Source organism: Oncorhynchus tshawytscha, unplaced genomic scaffold, assembly GCF_018296145.1.
Source record: "Oncorhynchus tshawytscha isolate Ot180627B unplaced genomic scaffold, Otsh_v2.0 Un_contig_298_pilon_pilon, whole genome shotgun sequence".
Taxonomy (NCBI): Eukaryota; Metazoa; Chordata; class Actinopteri; order Salmoniformes; family Salmonidae; genus Oncorhynchus; species Oncorhynchus tshawytscha.
This window is the reverse complement of record NW_024609534.1, coordinates 55,461-78,518: the sequence shown is the minus strand read 5'-3', so window position 1 is coordinate 78,518 and position 23,058 is coordinate 55,461. Positions and strand designations below refer to the sequence as shown.

Genomic DNA, 23,058 nt, shown 5'->3' with positions numbered 1-23,058 from the left:
AATGGCTCCCTATTCCCTTTATAGGACTCTGGTCAAAAGTAGTGCACTATAAATGGCTCCCTATTCCCTTTATAGGACTCTGGTCAAAAGTAGTGCACTATAAATGGTTCCCTATTCCCTTCATAGGACTCTGGTCAAAAGTAGTGCACTATAAATGGCTCCCTATTCCCTTCATAGGACTCTGGTCAAAAGTAGTGCACTATAAATGGCTCCCTATTCCCTTCATAGGACTCTGGTCAAAAGTAGTGCACTATAAATGGCTCCCTATTCCCTTTATAGGACTCTGGTCAAAAGTAGTGCACTATAAATGGTTCCCTATTCCCTTTATAGGACTCTGGTCAAAAGTAGTGCACTATAAATGAAATAGGGTGTTGTTGTGTATTCCTTCTCCACTACATGTCTCTCTATAGGAGACAGAAAAACACAGAATGAATAACATTTTCTCTCTTGTTGTTTTTTCTCCCTGCAGAGATTACGAAGATTATCGACCAAATACAGGACAGAGAAGATCTACCCCACCAACGTCGGGGAGCAGGAAGGGAATGTGAAGAAGAACCGCTATAAAGACATACTGCCCTGTATGTAATGCTGTGTGGCCAAAACTGTGTGTGTAGTGTGCTGGTTAGTGTGCTGTGTAGTGTAGTGTGCTGTGTAGTGTAGTGTGCTGTGTAGTGTAGTGTGTAGGGTAGTGTAGTGTGTAGGGTAGTGTAGTGTGTAGGGTAGTGTGCTGTGTAGGGTAGTGTGCTGTGTAGGGTAGTGTGCTGTGTAGGGTAGTGTGCTGTGTAGGGTAGTGTGCTGTGTAGGGTAGTGTGCTGTGTAGGGTAGTGTGCTGTGTAGGGTAGTGTGTTGTGTAGGGTAGTGTGTTGTGTAGGGTAGTGTGTTGTGTAGGGTAGTGTGTTGTGTAGGGTAGTGTGCTGTGTAGGGTAGTGTGCTGTGTAGGGTAGTGTGCTGTGTAGGGTAGTGTGCTGTGTAGGGTAGTGTGCTGTGTAGGGTAGTGTGCTGTGTAGGGTAGTGTGCTGTGTGTGTCCTCTCTAATGGTTCTTACAGTCAGGGGAATAGATGGATATTACTGGACAGGATCACATTAATGCTACAGGCCAGAAGAGCTCTGAGTGGACTGGACAAATAAACTCTGACCACAGCCTCTCACAACACACACATCCTCTTGGCCCTTCTTCCCCACAACATAGCATCCACTCCCCCGCCCCCCACACACACACACACACAGGCACACCTTCTCTGCACACACTTACACCTTCTCTGCCCCACCCCCCCGCATCTCTACCTGAACAATATGGAGGACACTAACCTCTTCTCTACCTGAACAACATGGAGGACACTAACCTCTTCTCTACCTGAACAATATGGAGGACACTAACCTCTTCTCTACCTGAACAATATGGAGGACACTAACCTCTTCTCTACCTGAACAACATGGAGGACACTAACCTCTTCTCTACCTGAACAACATGGAGGACACTAACCTCTTCTCTACCTGAACAATATGGAGGACACTAACCTCTTCTCTACCTGAACAACATGGAGGACATCTTACAGGACACTAACCTCTTCTCTACCTGAACAATATGGAGGACACTAACCTCTTCTCTACCTGAACAATATGGAGGACACTAACCTCTTCTCTACCTGAACAACATGGAGGACATCTTACAGGACACTAACCTCTTCTCTACCTGAACAACATGGAGGACACTAACCTCTTCTCTACCTGAACAATATGGAGGACACTAACCTCTTCTCTACCTGAACAACATGGAGGACATCTTACAGGACACTAACCTCTTCTCTACCTGAACAATATGGAGGACACTAACCTCTTCTCTACCTGAACAATATGGAGGACACTAACCTCTTCTCTACCTGAACAACATGGAGGACATCTTACAGGACACTAACCTCTTCTCTACCTGAACAATATGGAGGACACTAACCTCTTCTCTACCTGAACAACATGGAGGACATCTTACAGGACACTAACCTCTTCTCTACCTGAACAACATGGAGGACATCTTGGAGGACACTAACCTCTTCTCTACCTGAACAACATGGAGGACATCTTACAGGACACTAACCTCTTCTCTACCTGAACAACATGGAGGACATCTTACAGGACACTAACCTCTTCTCTACCTGAACAACATGGAGGACATCTTACAGGACACTAACCTCTTCTCTACCTGAACAATATGGAGGACATCTTGGAGGACACTAACCTCTGCTCTACCTGAACAACATGGAGGACATCTTACAGGACACTAACCTCTTCTCTACCTGAACAACATGAAGGACATCTTACAGGACACTAACCTCTTCTCTACCTGAACAATATGGAGGACACTAACCTCTTCTCTACCTGAACAACATGGAGGACATCTTACAGGACACTAACCTCTTCTCTACCTGAACAACATGAAGGACATCTTACAGGACACTAACCTCTGCTCTACCTGAACAACATGGAGGACACTAACCTCTTCTCTACCTGAACAACATGGAGGACATCTTACAGGACACTAACCTCTTCTCTACCTGAACAACATGGAGGACATCTTACAGGACACTAACCTCTTCTCTACCTGAACAACATGGAGGACATCTTACAGGACACTAACCTCTGCTCTACCTGAACAACATGGAGGACATCTTACAGGACACTAACCTCTTCTCTACCTGAACAACATGGAGGACATCTTACAGGACACTAACCTCTTCTCTACCTGAACAACATGGAGGACATCTTGGAGGACACTAACCTCTTCTCTACCTGAACAACATGGAGGACATCTTACAGGACACTAACCTCTTCTCTACCTGAACAACATGGAGGACATCTTACAGGACACTAACCTCTTCTCTACCTGAACAACATGGAGGACATTAACCTCTTCTCTACCTGAACAACATGGAGGACATCTTACAGGACACTAACCTCTTCTCTACCTGAACAATATGGAGGACACTAACCTCTTCTCTACCTGAACAATATGGAGGACATCTTACAGGACACTAACCTCTGCTCTACCTGAACAACATGGAGGACATCTTACAGGACACTAACCTCTTCTCTACCTGAACAATATGGAGGACATCTTACAGGACACTAACCTCTGTCATCTGAAGCCCTTCTGCCTCTTAATTCAGAACATCTTGACTCCAATCGATGGATGGATGGATGGATGGAGGCTACGGATGGATGGATGGATGGATGGAGGCTACGGATGGATGGATGATGGAGGCTACGGATGGATGGATGGAGGCTACGGACGGATGGATGGATGGATGGAGGCTACGGATGGATGGATGGATGGATGGAGGCTACGGATGGATGGATGGAGGCTACGGATGGATGGATGGATGGATGGATGGATGGATAGATGGATGGAGGCTACGGATGGATGGATGGATGGAGGCTACGGACGGATGGATGGATGGATGGATGGATGAAGGCTACGGATGGATGGATGAAGGCTACGGATGGATGGATGAAGGCTACGGATGGATGGATGAAGGCTACGGATGGATGGATGAAGGCTACGGATGGATGGATGGATGGATGGATGAAGGCTACGGATGGATGGATGAAGGCTACGGATGGATGGATGAAGGCTACGGATGGATGGATGAAGGCTACGGATGGATGGATGAAGGCTACGGATGGATGGATGGATGAAGGCTACGGATGGATGGATGGATGGATGGATGGATGAAGGCTACGGATGGATGGATGGATGGATGGGGGCTACGGATGGATGGATGGAGGCTACGGATGGAGGCTACGGATGGATGGATGGAGGCTACGGATGGAGGCTACGGATGGATGGATGGGGGCTACGGATGGATGGATGGGGGCTACGGATGGATGAATGAGACTATGGATGGATGAGACTACAGATGGATGGATGAGACTATGGATGGATGAGACTACAGATGGATGGATGGATGGAGGCTACAGATGGATCAGTCAAATATAGTGTTTATATTATTGTTGTTCAGTGCTGAAAACATTTGACATGATTTATTTGTTCTATTTACCAGCCACATCCTTTCTTTATTCCCTCCAATCTGTAGCTCTCTTTTTCTCCTGCTCCTTTCTCCTCTCCCTTCCTCTCTCCCTTCCTCTCTCTCTTCCTCTCTCTCTCTATTCAATTTAAAGGGCTTTATTGGCATGGGAAACTCTCTCTCGTGCTCTTTTCCTCTCCTATCACTCTCTTCCTCTCTCTTTCTAACTTGTATCCTCATCTCTCCCACAGTTGACCACACGAGGGTAAAGCTGACTTTAAAAACAACCAATCAGGATGCAGATTACATCAATGCCAGCTTCATCAAGGTACAGTTGACTTCCTTCACACCTCAGACCTGTGACTGCATGATGTGACCTCACCCCTCTGCCCCCCCACGGCTTACACAGCCTTTTACCTGTGTGTGTGTGTGTGTGTGTGTGTTGGGGGGTCAGAAGCGGATGTGCAGAGATAAGCTTTCAGGTCCACAAACATATCGCCAGTACGTCTTCAGTTTCACCCTGAATGTCTGTCCAGTCAGAGGTCAACACTTTAAATAGAGCAGAAGGAACGCTGAGGGATGGAGAATTGTAACACCTGGTCCACAAAATGTTGTTTTGTTTAGTAACTAGAGGCCACAGGGCCTTCCAGGTGATGGTCATGTGGAGTGTAGCATAGCAACCTGCACACTGTGTGGAAGCTAATGACACTCAGCTGTGTCACACAAGGTGATCAATTACACCCTTAAAAACTCTGAGACCTTTTCAGGCTGGCCTGAATAAAGATGTCTGAGTGTTTTCTTCCTCCCTCCTCCTCTCCCTCTCCTCCACTTCCTCCTCTTCCTCCTCCTCTTCCTCCTCTTCCTCCTCCTCTCCCTCTCCCTCTCCTCCACTTCCTCCTCTTCCTCCTCCCTCCTCCTCTCCCTCTCCTCCGCCACCTCCCTCCTCTGCTTGTCCTCTCACTAAACTAACTGTGTGTTAGTTCATCCAGCCCTCTAATATTAGTTGTGTTACCAGGGAATGGATGGTCCAGAGGCCTACATCGCTACCCAGGGTCCTCTAACCAACACTGTCATCGACTTCTGGAGAATGAACTGGGAGTACAGTGTAGCCGTGAGTCTCTCTCTCTCACACACACTGAGTCACACACACTGAGTCACACACACTGAGTCACACACACTGAGTCACACACACTGAGTCACACACACTGAGTCACACACACTGAGTCACACACACTGAGTCACACACACTGAGTCACACACACTGAGTCACACACACTGAGTCACACACACTGAGTCACACACACTGAGTCACACACACTGAGTCGCACACACACTGAGTCGCACACACACTGAGTCGCACACACACTGAGTCGCACACACACTGAGTCGCACACACACTGAGTCGCACACACACTGAGTCGCACACACACTGAGTCGCACACACACTGAGTCGCACACACACTGAGTCGCACACACACTGAGTCGCACACACACTGAGTCGCACACACACTGAGTCGCACACACACTGAGTCGCACACACACTGAGTCGCACACACACTGAGTCGCACACACACTGAGTCGCACACACTGAGTCGCACACACACTGAGTCGCACACACACTGAGTCGCACACACACACACATTGAGACACACACGGAGACGCACACACACACACATTGAGACACACAAGCACACACACACACACTGAGACACACACACACACACACACACACACACACACACACACACACACACACACTGAGACACACACACACACACACTGAGACACACACACACACACACTGAGACACACACACACACACACACTGAGACACACACACACACACACACACACACACACACACACACACTGAGACACACACACACTGAGACACACACACACACACACACACACACACACACACTGAGACACACACACACACACACACACACACACACACTATAACATGCTGTGTGTTAATGTGTTTATAACATGCTGTGTGTGTGTTAATGTGTTTATAACATCCTGTGTGTGTGTTAATGTGTTTATAACATGCTGTGTGTTAATGTGTTTATAACATGCTGTGTGTGTGTTAATGTGTTTATAACATGCTGTGTGTTAATGTGTTTATAACATGCTGTGTGTGTGTTAATGTGTTTATAACATGCTGTGTGTTTGTTAATGTGTTTATAACATGCTGTGTGTGTGTTAATGTGTTTATAACATGCTGTGTGTTAATGTGTTTATAACATGCTGTGTGTGTGTTAATGTGTTAATAACATGCTGTGTGTGTGTTAATGTGTTTATTACATGCTGTGTGTTAATGTGTTTATGTGTTCATTACATGCTGTGTGTGTTAATGTGTTTATAACATGCTGTGTGTGTGTTAATGTGTTTATAACATGCTGTGTGTTAATGTGTTTATAACATGCTGTGTGTTAATGTGTTTATAACATGCTGTGTGTGTGTTAATGTGTTTATAACATGCTGTGTGTGTGTTAATGTGTTTATAACATGCTGTGTGTGTGTTAATGTGTTTATAACATGCTGTGTGTTTGTTAATGTGTTTATAACATGCTGTGTGTGTGTTAATGTGTTCATTACATGCTGTGTGTGTGTTAATGTGTTTATAACATGCTGTGTGTGTGTTAATGTGTTTATAACATGCTGTGTGTGTGTTAATGTGTTTATAACATGCTGTGTGTGTGTTAATGTGTTTATAACATGCTGTGTGTTAATGTGTTTATAACATGCTGTGTGTGTGTTAATGTGTTTATAACATGCTGTGTGTGTTAATGTGTTTATAACATGCTGTGTGTGTGTTAATGTGTTTATAACATGCTGTGTGTTAATGTGTTTATAACATGCTGTGTGTGTGTTAATGTGTTTATAACATGCTGTGCGTCAGGTTTATTACCATGTGATGGAACAGAATACACACGTTGGAATATCCATTTCTCTAGCAGGATGTAAATTGAAAACCTTTCCGTTTCCTATGTTCCAGGTCATCGTAATGGCATGTCGAGAATTCGAGATGGGAAGGGTAAGTGTTTGGTCCTGAAGACGTCAGTATGGTATTATACTGTAGTGATATGAAAGGAACCACTTTCACTGTTGATTTGACAGGAAGAGATATTTACGTTGATAAAACTGAAGCGTTTTCATATCTCCCTCTTTCATATGTGTTTGATAGAGAGTTTCGTATGTTCTTTTGTGGTGAATGTGGTTTAGGCTTGAACCGGACCGAAAGTCTCTGAAAAGCTAACGTGTCTTTTTCCCTCTTTTCTGTTAGAAAAAGTGTGAGCGGTACTTTCCCCAGTTTGGTGATGAGCCCATGTCTTTTGGCCCGTTCAGAATCTCCTGTGTAAGTTCTCACACACACACACACTTCACACACACACACTTCACATACACACACACACACACACACTTCACACACTCACACTTCACATTCACACACACACACTTCACATACACACACACACTTCACATTCACACACACACTTCACACACACACACACGCACACACACACACACACCCCTCCATTCTATTTACTGAGCTACAGGGAGCTCATCCTCCAGCTATGCAGAGCCTCATCTTAAAGGAGAGAGTTATTTTAAAGTGTCCTCTTTAGTCCCAGCGTTCTACGGTGATGTACTTGTCCCCCAGAGACTCTGGGGTTAATGTGCTGTCCAGTATGTAAGGGCTGAGTGGGAACTACTGTGTTATTACATATGGAGTCTCTAATAGAGCCAGTCACTGTGGAAGGTCATGCTCTGGGGTTAATGTGCTGTCCAGTATGTAAGGGCTGAGTGGGAACTACTGTGTTATTACATATGGAGTCTCTAATAGAGCCAGTCACTGTGGAAGGTCATGCTCTGGGGTTAATGTGCTGTCCAGTATGTAAGGGCTGAGTGGGAACTACTGTGTTATTACATATGGAGTCTTTAATAGAGCCAGTCACTGTGGAAGGTCATGCTCTGGGGTTAATGTGCTGTCCAGTATGTAAGGGCTGAGTGGGAACTACTGTGTTATTACATATGGAGTCTATAATAGAGCCAGTCACTGTGGAAGGTCATGCTCTGGGGTTAATGTGCTGTCCAGTATGTAAGGGCTGAGTGGGAACTACTGTGTTATTACATATGGAGTCTCTAATAGAGCCAGTCACTGTGGAAGGTCATGCTCTGGGGTTAATGTGCTGTCCAGTATGTAAGGGCTGAGTGGGAACTACTTTGGCTGTGTTATTACATATGGAGTCTTTAATAGAGCCAGTCACTGTGGCTGTAGTATTCAGTGTTCATGGTAATGGAACGAGTACATTTGATACACACACACAGAGCCCAGTCAGCAGTCCTCAGTGTAACAGGCAAACAGAGGGCCAGACAGGACTGTATAAAGAGGGAGACCGTGGCCTTTGACTAACTGAAGAGACTCCGAGTGTTCTGTGTGTCCCAAGCCAATACACACAGTCAGACGTAGCTGCTGTAGAAAGGCTCATTGTAACAAGTAGACGAGGACTTGTTGTATTGTTAAACAACAAGACACCATATCAACTGATCTCAGCCACTATGGTGAGCTGTCATAGAAAATAACAATTTGTTCTTAACTGACTTCCCTATTTAAATAACGTCTCTCATATATATATATATATATATATCACACACACACACACACACACACACACACACACACACACACACACATACATAGCCGTTATTTATCCATAGCCTACGTAAGATGTCCTGTGTGTGTGTCTATCTATATATGTTTGTGTGTGTATATATATATATATCTATATAGGGAATAAATAGGGAAGTCAGTCAGTTAAGAACAAATTGTTAACCATTAACCATAACACATGTTTTCTGAGGCATTGCTTTTTGAAACTGATTAGTCCTATATATGTTGTACACCTGTTACAGTTGGGCTTAATCCTCTGTTTCTGCTGGCAGGAATCAGAACAGCCCAGAACGGACTATTTCATCAGGACCCTGACAGTGGAGCATGAGAATGTGAGTTCTCTTTTCTTCCTCACTAACATATAGAAACACAATGGCCTTTGAGTTTCATCATTCACATGACATCAATCTGTTCTTTCTCTGGAAACTCATTTCCTCTCTCACCTTCTCTTCCTCTCTCACCTTCTCTTCCTCTCTCACCTTCTCTTCCTCTCTCACCTTCTCTTCCTCTCTCACCTTCTCTTCCTCTCTCACCTTCTCTTCCTCTCTCACCTTCTCTTCCCCTCACCTTCTCTTCCCCTCTCACCTTCTCTTCCTCTCTCACCTTCTCTTCCTCTCTCACCTTCTCTTCCTCTCTCACCTTCTCTTCCTCTCTCACCTTCTCTTCCTCTCTCACCTTCTCTTCCTCTCTCACCTTCTCTTCCCTCTCTCACCTTCTCTTCTTTCCTCTCTCACCTTCTCTTCTTTCCTCTCTCACCTTCTCTTCTTTCCTCTCTCACCTTCTCTTCTTTCCTCTCTCACCTTCTCTTCTTTCCTCTCTCACCTTCTCTTCTTTCCTCTCTCACCTTCTCTTCTTTCCTCTCTCACCTTCTCTTCTTTCCTCTCTCACCTTCTCTTCTTTCCTCTCTCACCTTCTCTTCTTTCCTCTCTCACCTTCTCTTCTTTCCTCTCTCACCTTCTCTTCTTTCCTCTCTCACCTTCTCTTCTTTCCTCTCTCACCTTCTCTTCTTTCCTCTCTCACCTTCTTTCCTCTCTCACCTTCTCTTCTTTCCTCTCTCACCTTCTCTTCTTTCCTCTCTCACCTTCTCTTCTTTCCTCTCTCACCTTCTCTTCTTTCCTCTCTCACCTTCTCTTCTTTCCTCTCTCCTTCCTTCTTTCCTCTCTCACCTTCTTTTTCCTCTCTCACCTTCTCTTCTTTCCTCTCTCACCTTCTCTTCTTTCCTCTCTCACCTTCTCTTCTTTCCTCTCTCACCTTCTCTTCTTTCCTCTCTCACCTTCTCTTCTTTCCTCTCTCACCTTCTCTTCTTTCCTCTCTCACCTTCTCTTCTTTCCTCTCTCTCTCACCTTCTCTTCTTTCCTCTCTCTCACCTTCTCTTCTTTCCTCTCTCTCTCACCTTCTCTTCTTTCCTCTCTCTCTCACCTTCTTCTTTCCTCTCTCTCTCACCTTCTCTTCTTTCCTCTCTCTCTCACCTTCTCTTCTTTCCTCTCTCTCTCACCTTCTCTTCTTTCCTCTCTCTCTCACCTTCTCTTCTTTCCTCTCTCTCTCACCTTCTCTTCTTTCCTCTCTCTCTCACCTTCTCTTCTTTCCTCTCTCTCTCACCTTCTCTTCTTTCCTCTCTCTCTCACCTTCTCTTCTTTCCTCTCTCTCTCACCTTCTCTTCTTTCCTCTCTCTCTCACCTTCTCTTCTTTCCTCTCTCTCTCACCTTCTCTTCTTTCCTCTCTCTCTCACCTTCTCTTCTTTCCTCTCTCTCTCACCTTCTCTTCTTTCCTCTCTCTCTCACCTTCTCTTCTTTCCTCTCTCTCTCACCTTCTCTTCTTTCCTCTCTCTCTCACCTTCTCTTCTTTCCTCTCTCTCTCACCTTCTCTTCTTTCCTCTCTCTCTCACCTTCTCTTCTTTCCTCTCTCTCTCACCTTCTCTTCTTTCCTCTCTCTCTCACCTTCTCTTTCCTCTCTTTCTCTTCTTTCTCTCTCTCTCACCTTCTCTTCTTTCCTCTCTCTCTCACCTTCTCTTCTTTCCTCTCTCTCTCACCTTCCTCTCTCCCCCTTCCCCCCCCTACAGGAGACACGTAGGATAACCCAGTTCCATTACATCAACTGGCCAGACCATGACGTCCCCTCGTCCTTTGACTCCATCTTGGATATGATTGGTCTGATGAGAGAGTACCAGGAGCATGATGATGTACCCATCTGTATACACTGCAGGTACACACACACACACTGTGAAGCCGTCCATTTAAAGCTAGAAGCAATGGATAGAGTAGTGCAGAAACAATATCACAGGAGACACACACACACCATCACAGGAGACACACACACACACACCATCACAGGAGACACACACACACACACCATCACAGGAGACACACACACACACACACCATCACAGGAGACACACACACACACACCATCACAGGAGACACACACACACACACCATCACAGGAGACACACACACACACACCATCACAGGAGACACACACACACACACCATCACAGGAGACACACACACACACACATCACAGGAGACACACACACACACACACCATCACAGGAGACACACACACACACACACCATCACAGGAGACACACACACACACACACCATCACAGGAGACACACACACACACACACACACCATCACAGGAGACACACACACACACACACACACACACACCATCACAGGAGACACACACACACACCATCACAGGAGACACACACACACACACACCATCACAGGAGACACACACACACACACACCATCACAGGAGACACACACACACACACACCATCACAGGAGACACACACACACACACACACCATCACAGGAGACACACACACACACACCATCACAGGAGACACACACACACACACACCATCACAGGAGACACACACACACACACACCATCACAGGAGACACACACACACACACACCATCACAGGAGACACACACACACACACACCCTCACAGGAGACACACACACACACACACCATCACAGGAGACACACACACACACACCATCACAGGAGACACACACACACACCATCACAGGAGACACACACACACCATCACAGGAGACACACACACCATCACAGGAGACACACACACACACCATCACAGGAGACACACACACACACACACCATCACAGGAGACACACACACACACACACACCATCACAGGAGACACACACACACACACACACACACACCATCACAGGAGACACACACACACACACACACCATCACAGGAGACACACACACACACACACACCATCACAGGAGACACACACACACACACACACCATCACAGAAGACACACACACACACACACACACACCATCACAGGAGACACACACACACACACACACACACCATCACAGGAGACACACACACACACAAACACCATCACAGGAGACACACACACACACAAACACCATCACAGGAGACACACACACACACACACACATCACAGGAGACACACACACACACACACACCATCACAGGAGACACACACACCATCACAGGAGACACACACACACCATCACAGGAGACACACACACACACACACCATCACAGGAGACACACACACACACACACACCATCACAGGAGACACACACACATCACAGGAGACACACACACCATCACAGGAGACACACACACCATCACAGGAGACACACACACACACACACACCATCACAGGAGACACACACACCATCACAGGAGACACACACACCATCACAGGAGACACACACACACACACACCATCACAGGAGACACACACACACACACACACCATCACAGGAGACACACACACCATCACAGGAGACACACACACACACACCATCACAGGAGACACACACACACACACACCATCACAGGAGACACACACACACACACATCACAGGAGACACACACACACACACCACACCATCACAGGAGACACACACACACACACACCATCACAGGAGACACACACACACACACACATCACAGGAGACACACACACACACACCATCACAGGAGACACACACACACACACACAGGAGACACACAGACACACATCACAGGAGACACACACACACACCATCACAGGAGACACACACACACACACATCACAGGAGACACACACACACACACCATCACAGGAGACACACACACACACACACAGGAGACATCACAGGAGACACACACACACACACCATCACAGGAGACACACACACACACACCATCACAGGAGACACACACACACACACCATCACAGGAGACACACACACACACACCATCACAGGAGACACACACACACACACCATCACAGGAGACACACACACACACACCATCACAGGAGACACACACACACACACACCATCACAGGAGACACACACACACACACACACCATCACAGGAGACACACACACACACACACACACCATCACAGGAGACACACACACACACACACACACCATCACAGGAGACACACACACACACACACACCATCACAGGAGACACACACACACACACACACACATCACAGGAGACACACACACACTTGGCAGTTATCTTCAGATCACTGCTGCTCTGGAGCCACTGAAGAAGAGGTGACGTTAAGTCTGACACACACACACACAGCTGAGGAGGTCTGTGGGGGTCTCTCTCCAAACGAAAAGCTCAGCTCGTTCTATTCCCCTTTGAATTCTGGTCCTCAATGAATTAAGGTCAAGAAGTCCCTTCAGGGCCGTCGTCATTATTATCATCATCAGGCTGATTGGAGCCACATGTATGTTCCCCTACTGTCCCCAGGGATTCTCTGCTCACTACCGTGGGAGAATGTAGGGGGAGACGGGATGTTGTGGCCAGGGGGAGGGGCTTAAGGATGTTAAGTGTGTCAACATAAACTCAGCAAGAAAAGAAACGTCATCTCACTGTCAACTGCCTTTATTTTCAGCCAACTAAACATGTGTAAATATTTGTATTAACATAAGATTCAACAACTGAACAAGTTCCACCGACTCGTGACTAACAGAAATTGAATAATGTGTCCCTGAACAAGGGGGGTCGAAATGAAAAGTAACAGTCAGTATCTGGTGTGGCCACCAGCTGCATTAAGTACTGCAGTACATCTCCTCCTCATGGACTGCACCAGATTTGCCAGTTCTTGCTGTGAGATGTTACCCCACTCTTCCACCAAGGCACCTGCAAGTTCCTGGACATTTCTGGGGGGAATGTCCCCTAGCCCTCACCCTCCGATCCAACACGTCCCAGACGTGCTCAATGGGATTGAGATCCGGGCTCTTCGCTGGCCATGGCAGAACACTGACATTCCTCTTTTGCAGGAAATCACGCACAGAACGAGCAGTATGGCTGGTGGCATTGTCATGCTGGAGGGTCATGTCAGGATGAGCCTGCAGGAAGGGTACCACATGAGGGAGTTGCAATGAGAACTTGTTCTCAACTAGCCTACCTGGTTAAATAAAGGTGAAATAAAAAAATAAATAAAAAAAGGGAGGCGGATGACTTCCCTGTAACGCACAGCGTTGAGATTGCCTGCAATGACAACAAGCTCAGTCCGATGATGCTGTGACACACCGCCCCAGACCATGACGGACCCTCCACCTCCAAATCCATCCCACTCCAGAATACAGGCCTCTGTGTAACGCTCATTCCTTCAACAATAAACGCGAATCCGACCATCACCCCTGGTGAGACAAAACCGCGACTCGTCAGTGAAGAGCACTTTTTGCCAGTCCTGTCTGGTCCAGCGACGGTGGGTTCGTGCCCATAGGTGACGTTGTTGCCGGGGATGTCTGGTGAGGACCTGCCTTACAACAGGCCGAAAAAGCCCTCAGTTCAGCCTCTCTCAGCCTATTGCGGACAGTCTGAGCACTGATGGAGGGATTGTGCGTTCTGAGTGAAACTCGGGCAGTTGTTGTTGCCATCCTGTACCTGTCCCGCAGGTGTGATGTTCGGATGTACCGATCCTGTGCAGGTGTTGTTACACGTGGTCTGCCACTGCGAGGACGATCAGCTGTCCATCCTGTCTCCCTGTAGCGCTGTCTTACGTGTCTCACAGTACGGACATTGCCATGTTTTGCCCTGGCCATATCTGCAGTCTTCATGCCTCCTTGCAGCATGCCTAAGGCACGTTCACACAGATGAGTAGGGACTCTGGGCATCATTCTTTAGGGGATTTTCCAGAGTCTGTAGAAAGGCCTCTTTAGTGTCCTAATTTTTCATAACTGTGACCTTAATGGCCTACTGTCTGTAAGCTGTTAGTGTCTTCATGACCGTTCCACAGGTGCATGTTCATTAACTGTATGGGAGACAGTGTTTAAACCCTTTAAAATGAAGATCTGTGAAGTTAATTCATAAAAATCCAAATTATCTTTGAAAGACAGGGTCCTGGATAAAGGGACGTTTCTTTTATAGTTTATACAGTGAGGGGGAAAAGTATTTGATCCCCTGCCGATTCTGTATGTTTGCCCACTGACAAAGAAATGATCCGTCTTTAATTTTAATGGTAGGTTTATATGAACAGTGAGAGACAGAATAACCACAAAAAAATCCAGAAAAACGCATGTCAAAAAATGTTTTCATTGGTTTGTATTTTAATGAGGAAAATAAGTATTTGCAAAACATGACTTAGTACTTGATGGCAAAACCCTTGTTGGCAATCAGAGGTCAGACGTTTCTTGTAGTTGGCCACCAGGTTTGCACACATCTCAGGAGGGATTTTGTCCCACTCCTCTTTGCAGATCTTCTCCAAGTCATTAAGGTTTCGAGGTTGGCGTTTGGCAACTCGAACCTTCAGCTCCCTCCACAGATTTTCTATGGGGTTAAGGTCTGGAGACTGGCTAGGCCACTCCAGGACCTTAATGTGCTTCTTCTTGAGCCACTCCTTTGTTGCCTTGGCCGTGTGTTTTGGGTCATTGTCATGCTGGAATACCCATCCCAGACCCATTTTCAATGCCCTGGCTGAGGAAAGGAGGTTCTCACCCAAGATTTGACGGTACATGGCCCTGTCCATCGTCCCTTTGATGCAGTGAAGTTGTCCTGTCCCCTTAGCAGAAAAACACCCCCAAAGCATAATGTTTCCACCTCCATGTTTGACGGTGAGGATGGTGTTCTTGGGGTCATAGGCAGCATTCCTCCTACTCCAAACACAGCGAGTTGAGTTGATGCCAAAGAGCTCCATTTTGGTCTCATCTGACCACAACACTTTCACCCAGTTGTCCTCTGAATCATTCAGATGTCCATTGGCAAACTTCAGGCAGGCATGTATATGTGCTTTCTTGAGCAGGGAGACCTTGCGGGCGCTGCAGGATTTCAGTCCTTTCAGTCCTTTGCGAATAATTGCACCACCTGTTGTCACCTTCTCACCAAGCTGCTTGGCGATGGTCTTGTAGCCCATTCTAGCCTTGTGTAGGTCTACAATCTTGTCCCTGACATCATTGGAGAGCTCTTTGGTCTTGGCCATGGTGGAGAGTTTGGAATCTGATTGCTTCTGTGGACAGGTGTCTTTTATGCAGATAACAAACTGAGATTAGGAGCACTCCCTTTAAGAGTGTGCTCCCAATCTCAGTTTGTTACCTGTATAAAAGATACCTGGGAGCCAGAAGTCTTTCTGATTGAGAGGAGGTCAAATACTTATTTCCCTCATTAAAATACAAATCAATTGAAAACATTTTTGACATGTGTTTTTCTGGATTTTTTTGTTGTTATTCTGTCTCTCACTGTTCAAATAAACCTACTATTTAAAATTATAGACGGATCATTTCTTTGTCAGTAGGCAAACGTACAAAATCAGCCAGGGATCAAATACTTTTCCCCCCTCACTGTATACCGTAGCTAAGAACATACACTCTGAATGTTAGTTCCGGCTGTAAATCCACCAAGCCTAATGGAAGCTGTGAGATGTAGTCTGTGTGTCTCTGGGCTGTGCATTCTGTTTCTTTCTGATTGTTGTTGTGTGTTGACAGTGCTGGCTGTGGGAGGACAGGCGCCATCTGTGCTATAGACTACACATGGAACCTACTAAAGGCTGGGGTACGTACAATATGAAACACACACACACACACACTCAAATTGTTGCCTTTGCTGTTTCCTGGAGCACAGATAGACCACTGAGTGTGTTGTTCTTGTTGGTTTGTAGAAGATTCCAGAAGACTTCAACGTGTTCCGGCTGATTCAGGAGATGAGAACACAGAGGCATTCAGCTGTTCAGACCAAGGTAATGTGGCGTTCTGCTGTTCAGACCAAGGTAATGTGGCGTTCAGCTGTTCAGACCAAGGTAATGTGGCGTTCATACCCAGGTAATGTGGCGTTCTGCTGTTCAGACCAAGGTAATGTGGCGTTCTGCTGTTCAGACCAAGGTAATGTGGCGTTCAGCTGTTCAGACCAAGGTAATGTGGCGTTCAGCTGTTCAGACCAAGGTAATGTGGCGTTCTGCTGTTCAGACCAAGGTAATGTGGCGTTCTGCTGTTCAGACCAAGGTAATGTGGCGTTCTGCTGTTCAGACCAAGGTAATGTGGCGTTCTGCTGTTCAGACCAAGGTATTGTGGCGTTCTGCTGTTCAGACCAAGGTAATGTGGCGTTCTGTGTTGCTGTGTCTGTGTCTCCATGGTTTAATATGTATATAAGTGCTGTCTTCAGTGTTATGTGTTGCTGTGTCTGCCTCTCCATGGTTTAATATGTATATAAGTGCTGTCTTCAGTGTTATGTGTTGCTGTGTCTGCCTCTCCATGGTTTAATATGTACAGAAGTGCTGTCTTCATAGTGTTCTGTGTTGCTGTATAATCCCAGTGGGCATTAGAATGTCGTGGCCCTGCCCGTCTGTGGGGAAAACAGCCTGTGGTTACATAGATTACCTCACTGACTCCTAGCAAAAACTTGACCTTTTTCAAATGCAATTTTCTTGTTTCTTGACAAAGAGATCAATAGGAAAGAATGTTGATTTTCCCTAATTTGTAGCCGTGGTTCAGGGGAATATGGACTGAGTATCTGGGTCTTGTTATGGTTTTAATATGAAGACAAGTGTTCTGTGTTGACTTTCTGTCCACTTTCTTTCCCTTCTCTCTCCCCTCCCTCCCCTCTCTCTCTCCTCTCTCTCCTCTCTCCCCTCTCTCCCCTCTCTCCTCCCTCCCCTCTCTCCTTCCATCTCCTATAGGAACAGTATGAGTTGGTTCACAGAGCCATCTCTCAGCTCTTTGAGAAACAGCTGCAGCTCCTGGAGAGCCCCACCAACTCAGAGATCCATGGTGGCATGGTGAGAACTATCCCAACACTACCCTAACACTACCCTAACACTACACTACCACTACACATCCCCCCAACACACACATCCCCCCAACAGCTCCTCAGAGCCCCACAATGCCATGGTGAGCATATCTCTATACATTAGCCTTTTCTACATTACCACACACTTACATTACAGCACCGCCACATATTACATTACTGCACCACCACGTATAACATTACAGCACCACCACGTATAACATTACTGCACCACCACGTATAACATTACTGCACCACCATGTATAACATTACATTACAGCACCACCACGTATAACATTACAGCACCACCACGTATAACATTACAGCACCACCACGTATAACATTACTGCACCACCACGTATAACATTACTGCACCACCACGTATAACATTACAGCACCACCACGTATAACATTACTGCACCACCACGTATAACATTACAGCACCACCACGTATAACATTACTGCACCACCATGTATAACATTACATTACAGCACCACCACGTATAACATTACTGCACCACCACGTATAACATTACTGCACCACCACGTATTACATTACTGCACCACCACGTATAACATTACATTACTGCACCGCCACGTATAACATTACTGCACCACCACGTATAACATTACTGCACCACCACGTATAACATTACATTACAGCACCACCACATATAACATTACAGCACCACCGCGTCTAACATTACATTACTGCACCACCACGTATAACATTACTGCACCACCATGTATAACATTACATTACAGCACCACCACGTATAACATTACTGCACCACCACGTATAACATTACATTACTGCACCACCACGTATAACATTACATTACTGCACCGCCACGTATAACATTACTGCACCACCACGTATAACATTACTGCACCACCACGTATAACATTACTGCACCACCACGTATAACATTACAGCACCACCGCGTCTAACATTACTGCACCACCACGTATAACATTACTGCACCACCACGTATAACATTACTGCACCACCACGTATAACATTACAGCACCACCACGTATAACATTACTGCACCACCACGTATAACATTACTGCACCACCACGTATAACATTACTGCACCACCACGTATAACATTACTGCACCACCACGTATAACATTACTGCACCACCACTTAATACATTACATTACAGCACCACCATGTATAACATTACATTTCTACCTCGCACAACCCCAATACCTCCCAAATACTGGACTTCTCTACCTAGATGGCGTCACCGCTCGAACTAGACAATATTCTGGTTCTTCTTCCCCATCTCACAGCACCCCATCACACTCACTCCCCCACAACACTAAGACATGTCTGTCTCCTCTGAAGTGCTTCAGGTTCCAAATTCCTTCTCAGAAACGGCTGGCCATGTTGCCCCATTCCACCCCCCCCCCCGCTCTCTGCAATCACTCTCTCCCTCACTCACTCATTCTGTGTCACACACAAACACACTGGACACACACACAATCCCTCCCTTCCTCACACACACACACACACACACACTCTTTCTCCCTCTTAAACACACTGTACTTTTTGTCTCCAGGAAATGTTATTAACTCACAACAATAAGAGCTTCTAAACTGATTCACTGAGCAGATGGGCTGGTCAGAGAGTTCTGCGAACGCAGACTGACAGACAGACAGACAGGGCTGTGTTCTAAGAATTTGACTGGCCTCAAGGTGTGGCAGAACTGTCTGTGTTGCTCTCTTCCTCCCGCTCTCTTCCTCTCTTCCTGCTATCACAGCAGCCTGTCGAGAGGGAGTCCGGGGAAAGAAGGAAGGAGCAAGAGGGTTAGGGAAAGAAGGAATAGAATGAAGAGGGAGGGAGGGAGAGAGAGACCCTACCCATTTGCTTTAATTAGGTCCTCTCTGCCTCTCTTCTTCCCTACAGAACATCTGTCTGGCAGAACACACAGACACACACTTTCACTCTGGCCGGGATTTAATTACTGTATCACACAAACACTGACTACTCTCTCTCTCTCTCTCTCTCACACACACACACACACACACACACACACACACACACACACAGAGGACGTGTCCGAAGCTAAAGAAAGACAGGATGTTACTCCACGATGACGAACAAGAGGCCAAGCGAGAGAAAGAAAACTGACTTAGTCACACGATAAATCAAACTGTATTTGCCACCTGCGCCGAATACAACAAGTGTAGACTTTACCGTGAAATGCTGAATACAACAAGTGTAGACTTTACCGTGAAATGCCGAATACAACAAGTGTAGACTTTACCGTGAAATGCTGAATACAACAAGTGTAGACTTTACCGTGAAATGCTGAATACAAGTGTAGACTTTACCGTGAAATGCTAAATACAACAAGTGTAGACTTTACCGTGAAATGCTGAATACAACAAGTGTAGACTTTACCGCGAAATGCTGAATACAACAAGTGTAGACTTTACCGTGAAATGCTGTATACAACAAGTGTAGACTTTACCGCGAAATGCTATATTACAAGCCCTTAACCAACAGTGTAGTTCAAGAAGAAAATATTTACAAAGTAGGCTAAAATAAAAAGTAACACAATAATAATAACGAGGCTATATACAGGGGGCACCGGTACTGAGTCAGTGTGGAGGCTATATACAGGGGGTACCGGTACTGAGTCAGTGTGGAGGCTATATACAGGGGGCACTGGTACTGAGTCAGTGTGGAGGCTATATACAGGGGGCACCGGTACTGAGTCAGTGTGGAGGCTATATACAGGGGGCACTGGTACTGAGTCAGTGTGGAGGCTATATACAGGGGGCACCGGTACTGAGTCAGTGTGGAGGCTATATACAGGGGGCACCGGTACTGAGTCAGTGTGGAGGCTATATACAGGGGGCACCGGTACTGAGTCAGTGTGGAGGCTATATACAGGGGGCACCGGTACTGAGTCAGTGTGGAGGCTATATACAGGGGGCACCGGTACTGAGTCAGTGTGGAGGCTATATACAGGGGGCACTGGTACTGAGTCAGTGTGGAGGCTATATACAGGGGGCACCGGTACTGAGTCAGTGTGGAGGCTATATACAGGGGGCACTGGTACTGAGTCAGTGTGGAGGCTATATACAGGGGGCACCGGTACTGAGTCAGTGTGGAGGCTATATACAGGGGGCACTGGTACTGAGTCAGTGTGGAGGCTATATACAGGGGGCACCGGTACTGAGTCAGTGTGCAGGCTATATACAGGGGGCACCGGTACTGAGTCAGTGTGGAGGCTATATACAGGGGGCACTGGTACTGAGTCAGTGTGGAGGCTATATACAGGGGGCACCGGTACTGAGTCAGTGTGGAGGCTATATACAGGGGGCACTGGTACTGAGTCAGTGTGGAGGGGTTCAGGCTAGTTGAGGTAATCTGTTCATGTAGGTGGGGGCGAAGTGACTATGCATAGGTAACAAACAAACAGCGAGTAGCAGCAGTGTCCAAGAGGAGGGGGGGTCAATGTAAATTGTCCGGTGGCGATTTTTATGAATTGTCCAGCAGTCTAATGGCTTGGGGGTAGAAGCTGTTGAGGAGACTTTTGGTCCTAGACTTGGCACTCCGGTACCGCTTGCCGTGCGGTAGTAGAGAAAACAGTCTATAATTTGGGTGACTGGAGTCTGACAATTTTAATGGGCTTTCTTCTGACACCGCCTATTATATAGGTCCTGGATGTACTGGGCCATTCGCACAACCCACTGTAGGTCAGATGCCGAGCAGTTGCCATACCCGGTGGTGATGCAACTGGTCAGGATGCTCTCGATGGTGCAGCTGTAGAACCTTTTGAGGATCTGGGGGCCCATGCCAAATATTTCCAGTCTCCTGAGGGGGGGAAAAGGTTTTGTCGCGCCCCAACAATACTGAATGAACAATGAACACTTATTTTAACTTAATATAATACATATTATGGGCTTTTGGATGGGTGTTCTTAAGGTGATTCCAGGTTGGTATTTGTTGATTTAGCCGTTGCTGACCCCATGCTTACATCTTTATCACAAATAAGACACCTTGCTTTCCCTGGTGCCAATTCCATGTAATAGTCCCCCACTGGTGCTCTGCTTTTCTCTGTCAACTGTAAAACACACACACACGCAGCTCTGAAGTGACAATGATACTGAAGAGTCTGCCTAGGAGACAAATACTCTCAGCTGTTTGAATAAAAATTGAGTTTAAGTTACCTGTGATGAATGTTGAAAACAAAAACTGTAATTTCTATATGCAAGGAATCCTATTTTAATAATGGGCATGGTAAGAATTGACTACCAAAGTGCGAGTCATAATTCCCATGACACCTAGCAAAATCTGAAAAGCGGTTCCTTAATTTATTCCATAGGATATTTTTAGATTCACTTCAAATAAGGTCTGTGTTTCGTGTAGGCTTACACCACCTTGCCAATGTTATAACTGTGTAGATATCCATAGGACAAGGTAACTGACCAATATTGGCTAAATATAAGCCAAGATAAAAAAAAATTTGAGTGGATTTATGAAAATATTTGGACAAATGTTACCTTTTCCTAGTGAGATTTACACGGGTACCAAAACGCAGAGGCGGTTTAAGCACGAAACACAGAGCTTATTGGAAGTAGATCAAGACCTTCTCTATGGAAGACATGAACAGAGGTGGTTTAAACACAGAGCTTATTGGAAGTAGATCAAGACATTCTCTATGGAAGACATGAACAGAGGTGGTTTAAACACAGAGCTTATTGGAAGTAGATCAAGACATTCTCTATGGAAGACATGAACGGTAAAATAATGAAGGAACCCTTTTCAAGTTCAGCCGCAAGTTATTACAGGAATTATAACGCGTCGACTATTTCTCTCTAAACCATATATACCTTTGACTATTTCTCTCTAAACCATATATACCTTTGACTATTTCTCTCTAAACCATATATACCTTTGACTATTTCTCTCTAAACAATATATACCTTTGACTATTTCTCTCTAAACCATATATACCTTTGACTATTTATCTCTAAACCATATATACCTTTGACTATTTCTCTCTAAACCATATACCTTTGACTATTACGAGTCTGCTGCTGCCACCCCTCAGTCAGACTGCTCTATCAA

General features: G+C 46.0%; 1 protein-coding gene across 3 annotated transcripts in view; it reads left to right on the top strand.

The window, feature by feature from the left end:
- ptpn12 (protein tyrosine phosphatase non-receptor type 12) overlaps nt 1-23,058 on the top strand; it is a 77,665-nt gene that overhangs the window by 32,009 nt on the left and 22,598 nt on the right. For all 3 annotated transcript variants that reach the window (XM_042315743.1, XM_042315744.1, XM_042315742.1), the window contains exons 2-11: nt 470-578; nt 4,272-4,348; nt 5,036-5,131; nt 7,025-7,063; nt 7,313-7,384; nt 8,974-9,033; nt 10,761-10,903; nt 16,671-16,737; nt 16,844-16,921; nt 17,858-17,956. In XM_042315743.1, coding sequence (XP_042171677.1) covers nt 470-578; nt 4,272-4,348; nt 5,036-5,131; nt 7,025-7,063; nt 7,313-7,384; nt 8,974-9,033; nt 10,761-10,903; nt 16,671-16,737; nt 16,844-16,921; nt 17,858-17,956 — 840 coding nt within the window. The remainder of the gene's footprint in view (nt 1-469; nt 579-4,271; nt 4,349-5,035; nt 5,132-7,024; nt 7,064-7,312; nt 7,385-8,973; nt 9,034-10,760; nt 10,904-16,670; nt 16,738-16,843; nt 16,922-17,857; nt 17,957-23,058) is intronic.